Below are 14,916 nucleotides of genomic sequence, written 5' to 3'. Positions count from 1 at the left end.
TATTTCCACATAAACCAATAAATCTATTACCGTGTTTCCCTGAAAATAAGACCTAGCCAGACAATCAGCTCTAATGCGTCTTTTGGAGCAAAAATTAATACAAGACCTGGTCTTATTTTACTATAACACCGGGACTTATATAAGACCAGGTCTTACTTTGCTACAATGAAACAGAAGTCACTGAGAAGTAAAAATGTAGTCAATAGGTTAAATGGTAGAGTAGATGCATCTCAAGAGCAGATTACTGAACTCAAAGAAAGATCTGGAGAAATGCATTAGAAGGCTGCACAGAGGTGGAAAGGATCAGAGAGACTGACAGAAGACGCAATGACGAGGTGGAACATGCCGTGAACCGAAGTTCCAGATGGCAGACTAAAGAAAGAGGTCGTGGTTCTGAAAATGAATTCTATACAATTGATTTAAAAAAGGAATCCTCAGGTTGAAGAAGCACAATTCCCAACCAGCATTTTCAAACAATCCTAAGATACATCATGGTGAAAGTAGCAAGACACTAAAGACAAAGAAAACCTTAGAAGGCCGCAGAGATGTAAACACGAAACCAGGTAGATGCCCCACAGGGACATCTGGAGATGTTCAGGCATAAGGTGACAATATCAGATTTGCCCCTGACATGCTGACTAGAGGCCGCCCCGGCACCATGGAGAAGGCCCTGGTGCTGGTGGCAGTGAGCTGAGGAGTGCGTCTGAGTTTCTGGATGTGAGCGGCTTCTGGGGTCCGTCCAGATGTGACGGAGGAGACTGTGGGAGCCTGGAGAAGGGAGATGTGGGCACAGACAGCGATTCTTAGGGAACCTGGCTGTGCCACAGCGGTTACTTGGTTATCAGCCTCACTAAATCTCACCCTAGGGAGCAATCTCTGATACACTCTTATTATCGTTCAGGAAAATATCGGGGAAGATGAGAGGAGGGCCACTTGCTTTTCTCTTCTTTATTCCCTTGCCTGCAAATGAAAACTCTGGTGTCAGAAGGTTGCAGAAAATGTAGGCCGACATTTTCTGAGAGACAAAATGATTTCTCATTTCAAGATGGGTGTTCTAAATTTGTTGGGCAGGTGAAGTCAGGGGTGTAATTTAGTAGATCTTTGTGAAGTTCTAAATTTTAACAGAATAAAACTACAAGTGCATTCTATGAAAAGCACTGTAGGGGTTCAAACAGTGTATGGTGCAAATTTCTAGGCTTTATGCTAACGGTAGAATTAGGTCATCAGTCCACACACAAGTCTCTTCCAAAAAATGTAATTTTAGGGCCAGCCCAGTGGCTCAGGCGGTTAGAGCTCCATGCTCCTAACTCCGAAGGCTGCCGGTTCGATTCCCACATGGGCCAGTGGGCTCTCAACCACAAGGCTGCCAGTTCAACTCCTCGAATCCCGCAAGGGATGGTGGCCTTGGCCCCCTGCAACTAAGATTGAACATGGCACCTTGAGCTGAGCTGCCGCTGAGCTCCCGGATGGCTCAGTTGGTTGGAACGCATCCTCTCAACCACAAGGTTGCTGGTTTCGACTCCCGCAAGGGATGGTGGGCTGCGCCCCCTGCAACTAGCAACAGCAACTGGACCTGGAGCTGAGCTGCGCCCTCCACAACTAAGACTGAAAGGACAACAACTTGAAGCTGAACAGCACCCTCCAGAACTAAGACTGAAAGGACAATTGACTTGGAAAAAAGTCCTGGAAGTACACACTGTTCCCCAATAAAGTCCTGTTCTCCTTCCCCAATAAAAAATCTTTAAAAAAAAAAAAAATATTCACTTCAAAAACAAATTAAAGTATATACTATACCAAGATTTTGATGTGGTTCACTTTCTTCAAACTTTCTTGCAACCGTTGACTCTGCAAATAACAAAAAACAGCTTATATAATTTCATTAGATTGGCACAATCTATTAAGAAGCAGTTTTCACAAGGTCTTTGCAGGTCTGCAAACAAGGATCCCAAGCAGATGAAGCCATCTACATCTTAGTGATTTCTAAGTTCGGCTGCCAATTTTTGCATTTCAACATCTGCAAATATTCCCTACTCTTTCAGTTTAGTTATATTTAGTGGTTCCAAAAGAGCTATTTCTGATGAGACAGACATGAATTTTTCGTATTAGCAATGTAAGTCACTCATTCATTTGAGAACTGCTGAGTGCAATGCAACAGAAGCAAAAATAAACAAGGGGCACTACATCAAACTGAAAACCTTCTACACAGCAAAGAAAACCATCAACAAAATGAGAAGGCAACCTATTGAATGGGACAAAATATTTGGAAATCACTTATCCGATCAGCGGTTACTATCCAAAATATGTAAAGAATTCACACAGTCCCGTAGCAAAAACCTCAAACAATCCAATTAAAAAATGGGCAGAAGTCTATATAGACATTTTTCCAATGAAGACATAAAGATGGCCAACAGGTACATGAAAAGATGCTCAACATCCCTAATCATCAGGGAAATGCAAATCGAAACCACAATGAGATATCGCCTATCACCCATCAGAATGGTTATTATGCAAAAGAAATAATGTGTTGGTGAGGATATGGAGAAAAGGGAACCCTCGTGCACTGTTGGTGGGAATGTAAATTGGTGCAGCCACTGTGGAAAATAGTATGAAGGTTCCTCAAAAAATTAAAAATAGAACTACCACATGATCCAGAAATTCCACTTTTGGGTATTTATCTGAAGAAAACGAACACACTAATTTGAAAAGATATATGCACCCCCATGTTTAGTGCAGCATTAGCCAAAATACAGAAACAACGTGAGAGCCTATCGATAGATACATAGATAAAGAAAATGTGCTGTCAGCCATAAAAAAGAATGAAATCTTGCCATTTGCAACAATACAGGTAGACCTTGAGGGCATTAAGATAAGTGAAATAATTCACACAGAGAAAGACAAATACCATACGAACTCATTTATATGTGGAATCTAAAGCAAAACAAAACAAAGAAAAACAAGCTCATAGCTACAGAGAACAGACTGGTGGTTGCCAGAGGCATGGGGCTGGGGCTGGGGCAAAATGGATGGAGGGGGTCAAAAGGTATAAACATCCAGTTATAAAATAAATAAGCCATGAGGATTTTAATACAGCATGATGACTGTAGTTACTAATACTGTGTGGCATATTTGAACGTTGATAAGAGAGTAAATCTCCAAAGTCCTCATCACAAGAAAAAGAATTTTTGTAACTATGTACAGTGACAGATGTTAACTAGACTTATGACTGTGGTGACCATTTCACAATATTTATAAATATCGAATCATGTTGCACACTTGAAACTAATATGTTATGTATCAATTCAGCCTCTATAAAAAAGAAAAAAAATACTGAGTGCAAATGTGCACAAGACACGGCAGCTACTGCTGGGGGAGGAGAAGCAAAGATAAATGAGAGAGCGAAGCATTGGTAAAAGCCTGTTAAGAGCCGCTTAGGAGCGTGGGCTCTGGAACCACACCTGGGTTCAAAACCTGGTTCTGCCACTTAGCACCTGCAGGAGCTTGGGTAAGTTAATCTGCCACATGCTAGCTACGACCTTGGGTAAGGGATTTAGCCTCTCTGTGCTTCAGTTGCCTGAACTGTAAAAGGGGGAATGACAGTATCTCTCGTACAGGATAGATGAGATTAAATGAGTTGATTCACGTTAAGCGCCTAGGAACGGTGTGGAGCACATGGCGTGCGTTATGTAAGTGACGACTGCCATCACCATCATCATTACAGTAGTGTCTCAATTCCAGATCTGCCATCAGTGGTGTGCAGATAAAACAGTCTGCACCTCATGGGACTGGGGTCCAGTAATTCCACAGACATTTACTGAGTATTGAACACTGGAAATCCTTGAAAACTAAATCTGAACTGCGTTGTTTTCAGACCTTATATTCTAGTGAACTTGTGGGGACCCCCGGGACGACACATGTGCAGGGCTTCGCAGTGTTTGGCACTGAGTATATGCTCAGTAACTGCTTCCCATGAGGTAAAGATGACGACGAGGAGGAGGAGGAGGAAGGAGGAGGCGGACACAGCTTGCGCTCTCAGAGAACCTACGGCCTGGTGTGGACTATCAGGCGTGAATGCACACAGATAACCGCATCTGCTCAATCTGCTTGCAGCTTGACGTGCACTTATTTAGCAGTGGCGAGCCACCAGAAGGACGCCAGTCAGGTCCTCCGGAGCAGCTGAGCTCAGCCAGCGCTGGCTTGCAGGAAGATGCCAGAGCTGCGGTGACTCAAGGGTTTAGTAGTTGATGTCATCGTTATTTTCCTGCACTCCATAGGGAAAGGAAGTTGAAAAAACTCTCCCCTGAGTGCCCAAACCTTCCCTGAACTGACTACATTTCTATGGCAACAAAGGCTTCTTCTTCCAAAGAACCAACCCAAAAAATGTGAGCCAACCGCCCGGTGGGAAAACTTTTTTTAAAATGTGGTGCTTCTGTAAACTTAATGAACACAAATCTTAAAAAATTATTTAATGTGATGAAACCACTTCATTTAGAATGTTTCTATTTCATTAGAAACTAATGTTAGAATGAATCATCGTAACATTATGAACCAGAGGACTAGGGTTACAAAAGTAATACAAAAGTACTTTTGCGTAAATATAAAAATGACACTCAAGGAAGTGCCAACTCCCTAAGAATACACTATTTATAACAAAGATTTACTTTTAAACCTATCTGCATAACTTACCACATGATTACGCACTACTGTAAGAGCTTCACATGCATAAACTCCTTAAGTCCTCATAACAATCTTTGATTTTATCATTATCCCTATTTTACAGATAAGAAAATGGAGGTATAGAGAGGTGATGTCATGCTTTTAGACTCAGCTCTCAAACTACGTAAATATGACATCCTTTTGCTTTTTAAACTACAGCATAATTATATATAATTTCACAATCAGAACACCTCAAAGAGAAAGAGAATTAAAATTGTCCCCCAAAGCCTTGCAATTAGGGAACCCAAGCCAGCTGATGTGAAAAATACACGGACCATCCATAATCAGCCCCCAACCATCATTCTCCTTCACCCTCAAGAGTCAGTCCGTCAAGCAGAACGTTCACCCCCTTCTGCACCCCTCACCACTCCGTGGCTGTCACCTTGTGACTGTTCTCATCCCACGCTGACACCACATTCATCTGCACCCATTTTCCTATGGACATAAATGCTGGGCCAACCCCAGCAGTCTCTCCCTGAACTTGGAAGAAGAAACGTACGCATGTAGGACTAGTAGCCTGCTTGCTATGAGGTGAAAAATCCTGAGCACAAGGTACTGGATGGAGAGCACCGAAATGGATGGAGTGTTTTTCTGACTCTGCTTTTGCCGTGGAGTATTTGTGGCTCATTTAAACTTGAGGTTTCGACTCACCAGCTGGCAGGCATGCTTAATCCTCTCCACAATCCCATCAAGTCCCAAGTATTGTAACGACAACCACAGTGGCAGGGCACGGAGTTTGTCTGCTGGCTTATTTGATGTAAGGCCGGCAACTAAAGTCTGAAAAAGCCAACATGCATTTGTTAACCAAAGCCAGTGAAATCACAGAGCAGAATTAACTAGTTGTCACTTACAAGGCACTTAGTATGTGTCAGATGCCATGCCAGGCATCTGGCTTACACTATTCATTTGATCATCCAAAAACTCCAGGAAGTAAGAAAGCTAGGCAACTTAGCTCAGAGACCTTGCATTGTCCCAGGGTCCATGTCTGAGATGAGGCAAAGCCAGGATAAGACTCTAGAGGGGTCACATCCAGAGCTGGAGTTTTTAGTCACTCAAGAGGCAGCCCCTTCCAAGGCGGTTCTGAGGGTCCTCAAACACTTGGTCATTCTCAACAGGGCAAGACATCAACTGGTGTGGCAAGAACCACTGAAGTTTATTTTGCACGAGCCTATCACTAACTGATCCACTACTGAGAACCACTGCTGTGTTTTTTTACAAAAATACCATGTTACGACCTTCCAGACAATGCGGACCATGCCCCCTCTGGGAACCTCTTCTAAGGAAATCATGTGAACCCTAGAAAGATGTTCATTATTTCAGTAACAAACATTTGAAAACATCCTAAAAGCTCACAAATGGAGAACAATGAAATAAATTGTGGTCGGAGAGTAACAGAATATGATGCGGTCATAAATGTCATAAAAAGATCTTCATACACACAGGGAAGTATGGGGAGAAAATAGGAAAAAATACATGTGGTACAGTTTCACTTCTGTTAGAAACAGGTTTTTGAAAATAAAAAGTCACAGAAGTGGCATTAAGGAAACTGTTCACTTTTTCCTTTTGTTTTTCTGTATTTTGCCCACAGATCCAATAATGATTAACCACCCCCACTCCCTCCCGCGAGAGTCAGCTTACCAAGGCAGGATCGTCGTGTTTATAAAGGGTGACTGCAGGTACAGCTGGCAAACCCAGCCACGGGCCCGGAGTCAAGGTCATGCTATCACATTTGGTTGCAGCCTACCGACGAGGGAACAACTTTTTGTTAGACTATCAGAATACACGAAACCCAACACCCTCCTCCATTCATAAAAACCATGAAAAGCCATCCGGGGTTAAATGACTTTAAATCCTTTCTTAAAAACACAGTATTTAGTAAAGCAACAACATACCAGCACAGATGAGGAGACATAACCTAGAGCCAATGTTGCCAGATTCACACTGGAAGAAAAAACACCAATCTAAGAACTAATTATTTACTGCTGCTTATTCACTAAATATATACTTTCAAAAAGAAAACAGGAGGCTGTGCTATTCCAAGCTGACATTTAAATGTCTCTCACCTTTGTATTAGCTTTTATAACAGCATCAGAAAATGTAGGACATACAAACTTCAAGAAAACCTTGAAAATGAATTTTAATCAAGATGTACTTCAGGGAATGTCTCCTACTTAGTGTAGTGGGTCTTACATCTTGTATGGCTATTCCTTTCCAGCCATCCTTTCCCAGAGGGATGAAATAAAGAAGAAGCCTACACAGCAGGAAGTGCTGGACATGGAGTGCTCTGGCTGCCCTGCATCCTCCCTCTCTTCTCTTAGCAGCACCCCACCGGTCTTCGGGGAAGCCACCCCAGGCTCCTCTATCTACCACAGCTTTGGGTGGACGAGACACCACCACCTGCTTCAGGGGTGGCCAAATAACCTAAACTATCAGAGTATTACATTTGCCTGCCACACTGATGGGTTCAGTAGGAGACTTTTGCTGGGACTTCTGACCCACTGGACACAAACCTGAAAAGACGGCTAGAGTTGCAGCAGCTACTTTGCACCTTAACAGGAAAGTGCATCTATAGGTGGAACCAACACAGAGGAAATTAAGCCAAGTGTGGGGTGGGGGTTTGCGGGGAGGACACTGAGTGCTAACTGATGTGCCTACAGCCAGTCCTATCACTGCTCTACTTAGTTATGTGAGCCAATCAAATCCGTTCTTGTTTAAGCCAAATGGGGTTATTTTCTCTGCAACCCACAGAGCCCTTAGCGATCAACGCCGCGACAACGTGCGCACCTGGATGCCTACTCCTCACAAGCACTGTGAGTGGGCTACCCACAGCCTCGCCTGCACTCACCCCTCCACGTGGAGCCAGAGGCCGTACTGCTCACACAGTTCTTTCAAACGCCCAATCTTATCTGTGTGCCCCACGGCTGCAGTTCCTAGGATAAAACACACACAGAAAGATACTAAAAGGAACAAACGTCTTCTGAGTCTTTACAGCATGATTAGAGCTTTTATATACGTTATCTTCCTGTGAGGTTAGTAACACTCCCTATTTTTTATTAATATTTTCTTTGTGGATTGGCTTAAAATCAACTTTTGCAAGTTGATTATTCAAGTTTTGAAGACTGTGTATTCTTCATTATATGTATCTATAAAACAGCTTGTTACTTTTGTTGTTTAAATCCCCTGTATTTTCTATTTATTTGATCTGTTGTTTCATGAGAAATACATTCAAGTCTCCCACCAAGATTGTGGATTTGTCAATTTATACTAGATTCTATCAATTTTTCCTTTAGTTTTTCCTTTACATATTTCAGTTACGCTCAAAAGCATTCATAACTGTTATCTCTTAGATTATATGAATTATAATTAACATATCTACTATATCTCACACTAACACTGCTACCACACTTTTGTTGTTAGCATTTGTCCAAAATATCCTTTCCACTCTTTTTGTCACTTACTGGGTTACTTTTATTTAGGTGTGTCCTTTATAAAAAATACAGATGAATTCGAGGTGCTTGAAACCCAATGTGGAGGGTCTTTGTTTTAATATAGAACATGCATTCTGAAGTCAGTTTGAACCTCTCAAACACTTTAACTCCTTCCCTTGATAATTCATTTACACTCCAGGTTTTGCTGGGCAGCTCCCTAATCACAAGCAGAGTAAAATGCAGTCTCCCAACTCTCCTGAATGTCCAGTTAGCAGAACCTCACGCAATGAGATCTCAAACGCTCACCGACTGCCTCAACAAACATAACTGATGCCAAGTAGCTCTTTTGCAGGGTTTATGCTACAGAAAGGGCTGAAACATTTCCCCACACACGTCTGTCTCAAATTTTTAAAAAATCTTAACTGACACACTTGGTTCAGTTGAAACAAGATCAAAGGCCAATGATGGATTATGTCATATGACCCATCAAAACATAAAGCATAGTGCTGTTTCCGGGACTACACCACATTCAGATTCGCTTTGCAAGGTGTTTTGGCAACATGTGCTGGCTGAGCCCTGGCATGTGTGCTCTGGTGACAGCAGTATAGTCGCCCTGGTAAGTCACTCGGTGACGTATAAATGGAAGCCTCTCCCATCTATCAAATGATCACATCTGGGTGGGTTTATGTTTCTTTTTAAACATACAATATGCTAAGTCAGGCAAGAAGTGGTGGTGTTCCTACTAACAATATGGTGGATGTGTTTTTCTGTTTATTATTATTTTTTAAATATAGTTGGCCCTCTGAATCCACAGGTTTCAAATCGGCAGATTCAATCAACCATGGATTAAAAATATTTGGTGAAACAAAAATCCCAGAAAGTTCCAAAAAGTAAAACTTGAATTTGCCATGCACTGAGCACTATGCTGAGTCCACGCGAATGAGGGAAAGCATAGGCACACGCTGCTGTAGTCTAGATGAAATACAGGTTATATGCAAATACTACACCAAATGTGTAGGGACTCGAGCACCCATCCCATGGATCTGGGTATCCATAGGGCGGAGGAGGGTTCTGGAACCAATTCCCTGTGGATACCGAGGGACAACTGTAATCCGTTTTGTTGACTCAATTATAATTAAAGTATAAATCCACTCACTTAAGTGTATAATTCAACACAATCAGGTAGAGGATATTCCCATCATCCCAAAAGTGTCCTCATCCACCTTGAAGTTTCATTCCTCTCTCCACTCCCTACCGGCTCCAAACAATCCTGATCTGCTTTCTGTCACTGTAGTTCTGTCTTTTTTTTCAGAAGTTTACAGAAATGGAATCATACGCTGTGTAACTTCTTCTGTGTCTGGCTTTTTGCAGTGAGCATGCTTTAGAAAATCATTCCTACTGATTGATATATGTATGTATATAATTATTTATTTATTTATTTCTTAGCAGCCCACGAGACGGATATACCACAATTTGTTTATCCATTCACATGGATACGTTAAGGACATCAGGGTTGTTTCTGGTTATGAGTATTGCATACAATTCTTTGCATGGACACGTTTTCATTTCTCTTTGATAAATACCTAAGTGGGAGTAATGGGTCAATGTGTTAGTTCTATGTTCAACCTTTTGAGGAACCGCCAAACTGTTTTCCAGAGTAGCTGTGACGTTATTTGCCTCCCTGCCAGCAGTGGATGGGAGTTACAGATAGGATTTCCACTTGCTCTGCATCCTCACCAGTGTTTAGCACTGTACTTTATTTTCTCCATTCTAACAGGTATGTAACAGTAGCTCACTATGGTTTTAATTTGCATTTCTCTAGTGGCTAATGATGTTAACCATCTTTTTAAGTGCTTCAATACCCATATACTGGGGGTGCCAAAAAAAATGTATACATATGACTTGTATTCATCTTTTGTTATCGGTATATAACGACTATTACAATTTTAATACAATTTATTCCTTTCTTAAAATATGTGTACATTTTTTTGGCACCCTCTGTATTTTCTTTGGTGAAATGTCTATTGAAATCTCTTATTCATTTACCAAACTGTATTATTTGTCTCCTTAATGTTGATTTGTAAAACTTCTTTGTATATTTTGATACAGTCCTTTGTCAGAAAAATGTTGCAAATATTTTCTCCCCGTATGTAACTGGCCTTTGCGTTTTCTTAATGAAAAAACAGCAAAAGCTTTTAATTTTTGATGAAGTCCAACTTATGGTTCATGCCTTTTGTGTCCTAAGAAATCTTTGCCTAACCCATGGTCTAGAAGTTCTAGAAGTTTTGTTGTTTTGGCCCTTATGCCCTTGTATTTTATGTCTATGAATCATTTATAATTAATTTTTGTACAATATATATAGAGTGAGGTAAGGGTTAAGGTTCAGTTTTTTTCCATGCAGATGACCAATTGTTCCACAACCATTAATGGAAAAGACCATCCTTTCTCTCTTGAATTACGGTGGCATCTTTGTAAAAAAATATATATATCAAATGACCATATACATGTGAGTCTATTGCTGAACTCACTATTCTCTTTAGTCTCACACTCTCTTGATTATTTGTAGCTTTATAGTAAGTCTAAAAGTCAGATAGGGTAAGTCTTCCAATTTCGTTCTTTTTCAAAACTATCTGGGCTATTCTTAGATCTTTTGTATTTTCTTATTAATTTTAGAATCACCTTATCGATTTCTACAAGAAATTATAGCATGCTGAGATTTTCATATGGATTGAGTTGAATCTATAGACTAATTTGGGGAGATTTGACTTAACAATACTGAGTCTTCCAACCATGCACATGGCATACCACTCCATTTTTTGGGGGGGGTCTTCTTTAATTTTTCTCAGCAACATTTTGCAGTTTTCAGTGTACAGATCTTGCATATATTTTATAAAATTTATCCATAAAGTTTTCGTTTTTTGATGCTATTATGAATGGCATTTTAAATCCAATTTCAATTATCGCTAGTCTACTGAAACGCTGCAACCTTAATAGATTTCTTAGTTTCAATCACTTTTCTTTGGTTTCCTTAGGACTTTCTATCGGTACAATCGTGCTATCTGCAAACAAAGTTTATCCTTCCTTTTCAGTCTGTGTGTTGTTTAACGATTTTTTTTGCCTTATTGCTCTGTCTAGAACTTCAAGTCCAAGGTTATACACAATCTGGCAAGCGGAGCAGAAAGTGGGAGTTGAACTCCAGTCAACAAGGTGGACATTTAACTGTGGACATTTAAGTATGACATCTTAAAATTCAATTTAGAAAGGAAGCACATGGAGTAGAGAAGCACTTATGACCGAAATGCAAAAGTACACAAACATAATAACTCCCCAAACAAACCAAAATTAAAGGGAATCTAATGAGCCAGTTTAGTATACTTCTGACCACAACGCAAATACAGACTATCTTCAACCAGAGGCACACAATCATTTCTTAAGACTTGGTCTTTTTTAGGCTCAGGATCTAGCCTCTCCCTTATATGTTCAAAATGTGAGATTCGGGTTCATGACACCTACCAGCATTTGCAACAAGCAATAGGGGCAGTTTTCCTCGTTCCATATCATCTTTAATCAGCTTCTCCAGGAGGGCAACATCCTAGGATTAAAAGACAAACCATAAAACCATAGGCAAGTAGCATAAAAGTTGTACAATGACAAATTATAATTTCCAAAAGAAGCACATGACTCTCCAAATTAGTCACTCAAATCAATTCTTGTTCTTGATAACTCTTCTATTTTCTCTAATCATAAATATGAAAATCAAATAGTTTTTCCTGAAGACTAACTAGAAAAATTAGTTAAGTGTGATTAAAGTTACAGACAGCACATACAGAACTAACATTTCCCTAGTTTTAAACATTTAAAGAAAACATTCTCTCAACCCCCCAAAAACAGTCAAAAATGTATCTCTAATATTACTCATTAATGTATCTGAATTAATGTATAGAAAAATCAAACTACCTTGAAAAAAGAAATGCAGAACCCTAAACCTATTCCTTTTCCCTGTAGCTTCAGTATGGAAAGTTTTATCACTTCCATGTCTAAAACTAAATAGAATCCAATCCCAAGATTACAAATGAAGAACCTCATTTTCAAAATCTTCCCATTCATCGTCCAGGAAATAGTGACAACCATTTCAAAGGATGAGGTTTGGAAAAAATTTCTGGTGCTTAACTGGACTCCATGATTCCACTTAAAGCCGGTGACACAGTGATTACAAGATCTTAAGAGCCAGGTACTCCTGACCTATACACCAGCCAGCTTTCATGGTCATTCAAACCCGAAGCATGTATTATGCAATGGGAAGATCTAAGCAATACATGAATAAGCTAATAATTATCCGGAGGCCAGCAAACAGAACTATAGTTGAAGATACAGTTTCAAAACACAATTCCGTAGTATTTTACAAACCAAAAGGAGAACTCACCATCTGATGCTGGGATCCAAACATAGTGTTACAGGGCACACGAGACAAGCAGGGGAAGGGCAAGCCGAGCTGCAAGAAGAAACATACAGTTTTACAAAAAAGCTCTTTGTCACCATTCACTTCTGCCTTCAAAAGATTGTGGCTCTAAGACAAGTCGTACTTATTCTTTTTAAACAATTTCTCTCCTTAAAAACTCTTAATATTATAAATAAATGTCAAAGTACACCTAGAAAGTCAAGCCAAAAAAAGGGTGAATTTCCAGGAGCTGAGATGTAATCTAAGAGAACAGAGACAATGTACAATTTTCTAAATTAGTCAACTAAGTGAGTAACTATCAACTCATTTTCTGAATGAGTAAATATCTTTGGTATATTTTATATATCAAAAATCAAAAGCACTTCCAAACTGGGAAACAACCGAGCCCTGAACATTTTGGGGGATAATTTAGGATCCTTCTTCCAAGCACTGGTGGTAAATAAGACCAGCTAAAGGCATTCAAAGAACAATATCTTATTTATGGGTCCACCTACTTCTAAAAAGCAATAAATACGGACTAGCAGATGTACATTTCTTAAGAGAAATGAAGTCAGTGTTATGAAGATAGTAATACTAGTTGTCAGATTTCATAGTCTTCATTTTTAGCTTCCAAATACTTGAAGAGTTGATAGTTTTAGAAATTTTTAAACAGTTGCAGACTATTCTATATAAAACTAAGACTCAGTAGAGTTTAAAGACCAAATATTTAACAAACACTTTATTCACACTTTTCCCCTTTACTGGATTTTTCTTTTAAATTCTGAAAGTGAAGCCCAGATAAAACACACAATAAAAAATATAGAAATTAAAAGTGAAAATGCCCCCACATAAGCCACCAATCCCCCACTGTTAAACAGGTTAGTATGTAATCTGCCAGACATTTTCTAGGTATAAATGTATTTACATAAATGTATTTTTCTAAGTATAAAAAATACACATGTAAGCATGGAAATGCTTTTTAAAACATGAATATGACCATCTTACATATACAGTTCTATCACCTGCCATTCTCACGTAACAATACCCTCACACATCTTTTGAAGATCGGACAGCCTTGGGTCCATAAGAGCCTGGCCAACAGTAGATACTCCATAAATAATTTGTTTCATGTTTCTATAGGGATATTACAAAACTCTCCATTTTGTACATCCTTAAGAAGAGGACATGATTTCTTGCCACCAGTGATCACAACTCAGAAACAATTAAATCCTGGAATTTCCTCCATATAGCTCCCCAGGGCTCCTCTATCTTACAAAAGACAAGCCCTCCAATCCTAAGGGTCTGGCCTTAAAACATTCTTGGCCAAGAGGCTTAACAATTTCTTGTCTCCAATTAGGGGGCTCCCTAATTGGGCTACATGCACCATGAACTTTAAATTGGTAATGTTCTTTGACCTAGTAATTCTGGATTGACTGGAAATCTATCTGAGGAATATAACCCCAAATACAGAAAAAGCTTTACGCATAAAGATCTCCATAACAGCACTACACAGAGAGCATTCCCTGAAAATGGCCAAAGAATGCAAACATTCTAATTGTCCAAAAGGCAAACAATTCATTAAAATACTACACACTTACTTGAAGGAATATTATGAAAACATTAAAAATAAAATTTTACTTTGAAGAACTGTGAAAAGGTGATATGCACCTGTTATAACAGTAAGTGAAAAAAGCCAGGTGTAACCATGTAAAAAAACACATGCACTCTGATTAAAGTCTGGGAAGAAATAAAATAAAATCTTGACTGTGGTTGCCTTTGGGTAACTAAAAAAAGTACCTACCTAAATTTATTAATATACACTTATGTATTTTTTTATAATGACAAAACCAGCAATTAAAAAAAAATCTTTCTTTTGACTTGAAAAGAACAGTAGCTGAAGACATGGATCTACACACTTTAACAATTTCCAAGATTAAAAAAAAAAAAAAAATTTCCAAGATAGAACAAAACACCAAATTTTTCAAATCTCCACTTTACATCCCATTACCTGGTTACAAAGGTACTGGCCCAGGCCAGGCCGAGCAGCAGCACTGAGATATATGACAGGTTTCTTGTTGTATAACACATTGAACCCATCCACTACAAAGTCTTCGTAACGAGAATGAATGGCAAGCCTGCAGATCTTGGCAAGTCCTTCTCTTTCTTCTTCGTGGAAATAAGCGCAGCCATTTTCATACCTGTTAAGAGACACCCATATATCAGTGTGTTCTTAGCTCTGGTTAACTCTGATTTTATATCCCCATCTTATAATCATGGAAATTATTCTTTTCTCAGCCTAGAAACTGTCATCTAGATCAGTCAAAGGAGAGAAGTATT

At 39.5% G+C, this 14,916-nt stretch overlaps 1 protein-coding gene across 2 annotated transcripts in view; it reads right to left on the bottom strand.

The window, feature by feature from the left end:
• PDXDC1 (pyridoxal dependent decarboxylase domain containing 1) overlaps window positions 1-14,916 on the bottom strand; it is a 36,953-nt gene that overhangs the window by 12,109 nt on the left and 9,928 nt on the right. For both annotated transcript variants that reach the window (XM_074322781.2, XM_019710381.3), the window contains exons 6-13: window positions 14,588-14,777; window positions 12,565-12,633; window positions 11,655-11,733; window positions 7,559-7,643; window positions 6,606-6,654; window positions 6,352-6,453; window positions 5,365-5,490; window positions 1,795-1,845 (exon numbers count right to left, since the gene is read on the bottom strand). In XM_074322781.2, the coding sequence (XP_074178882.2) occupies window positions 1,795-1,845; window positions 5,365-5,490; window positions 6,352-6,453; window positions 6,606-6,654; window positions 7,559-7,643; window positions 11,655-11,733; window positions 12,565-12,633; window positions 14,588-14,777 (751 nt within the window). The remainder of the gene's footprint in view (window positions 1-1,794; window positions 1,846-5,364; window positions 5,491-6,351; window positions 6,454-6,605; window positions 6,655-7,558; window positions 7,644-11,654; window positions 11,734-12,564; window positions 12,634-14,587; window positions 14,778-14,916) is intronic.

Source organism: Rhinolophus sinicus, chromosome 10, assembly GCF_057876585.1.
Source record: "Rhinolophus sinicus isolate RSI-liver-muscle chromosome 10, RSI-T2T, whole genome shotgun sequence".
NCBI lineage: Eukaryota > Metazoa > Chordata > Mammalia > Chiroptera > Rhinolophidae > Rhinolophus > Rhinolophus sinicus.
Note: the sequence above shows the minus strand (reverse complement) of the source record. Positions and strands in the feature narration are given on the sequence as shown.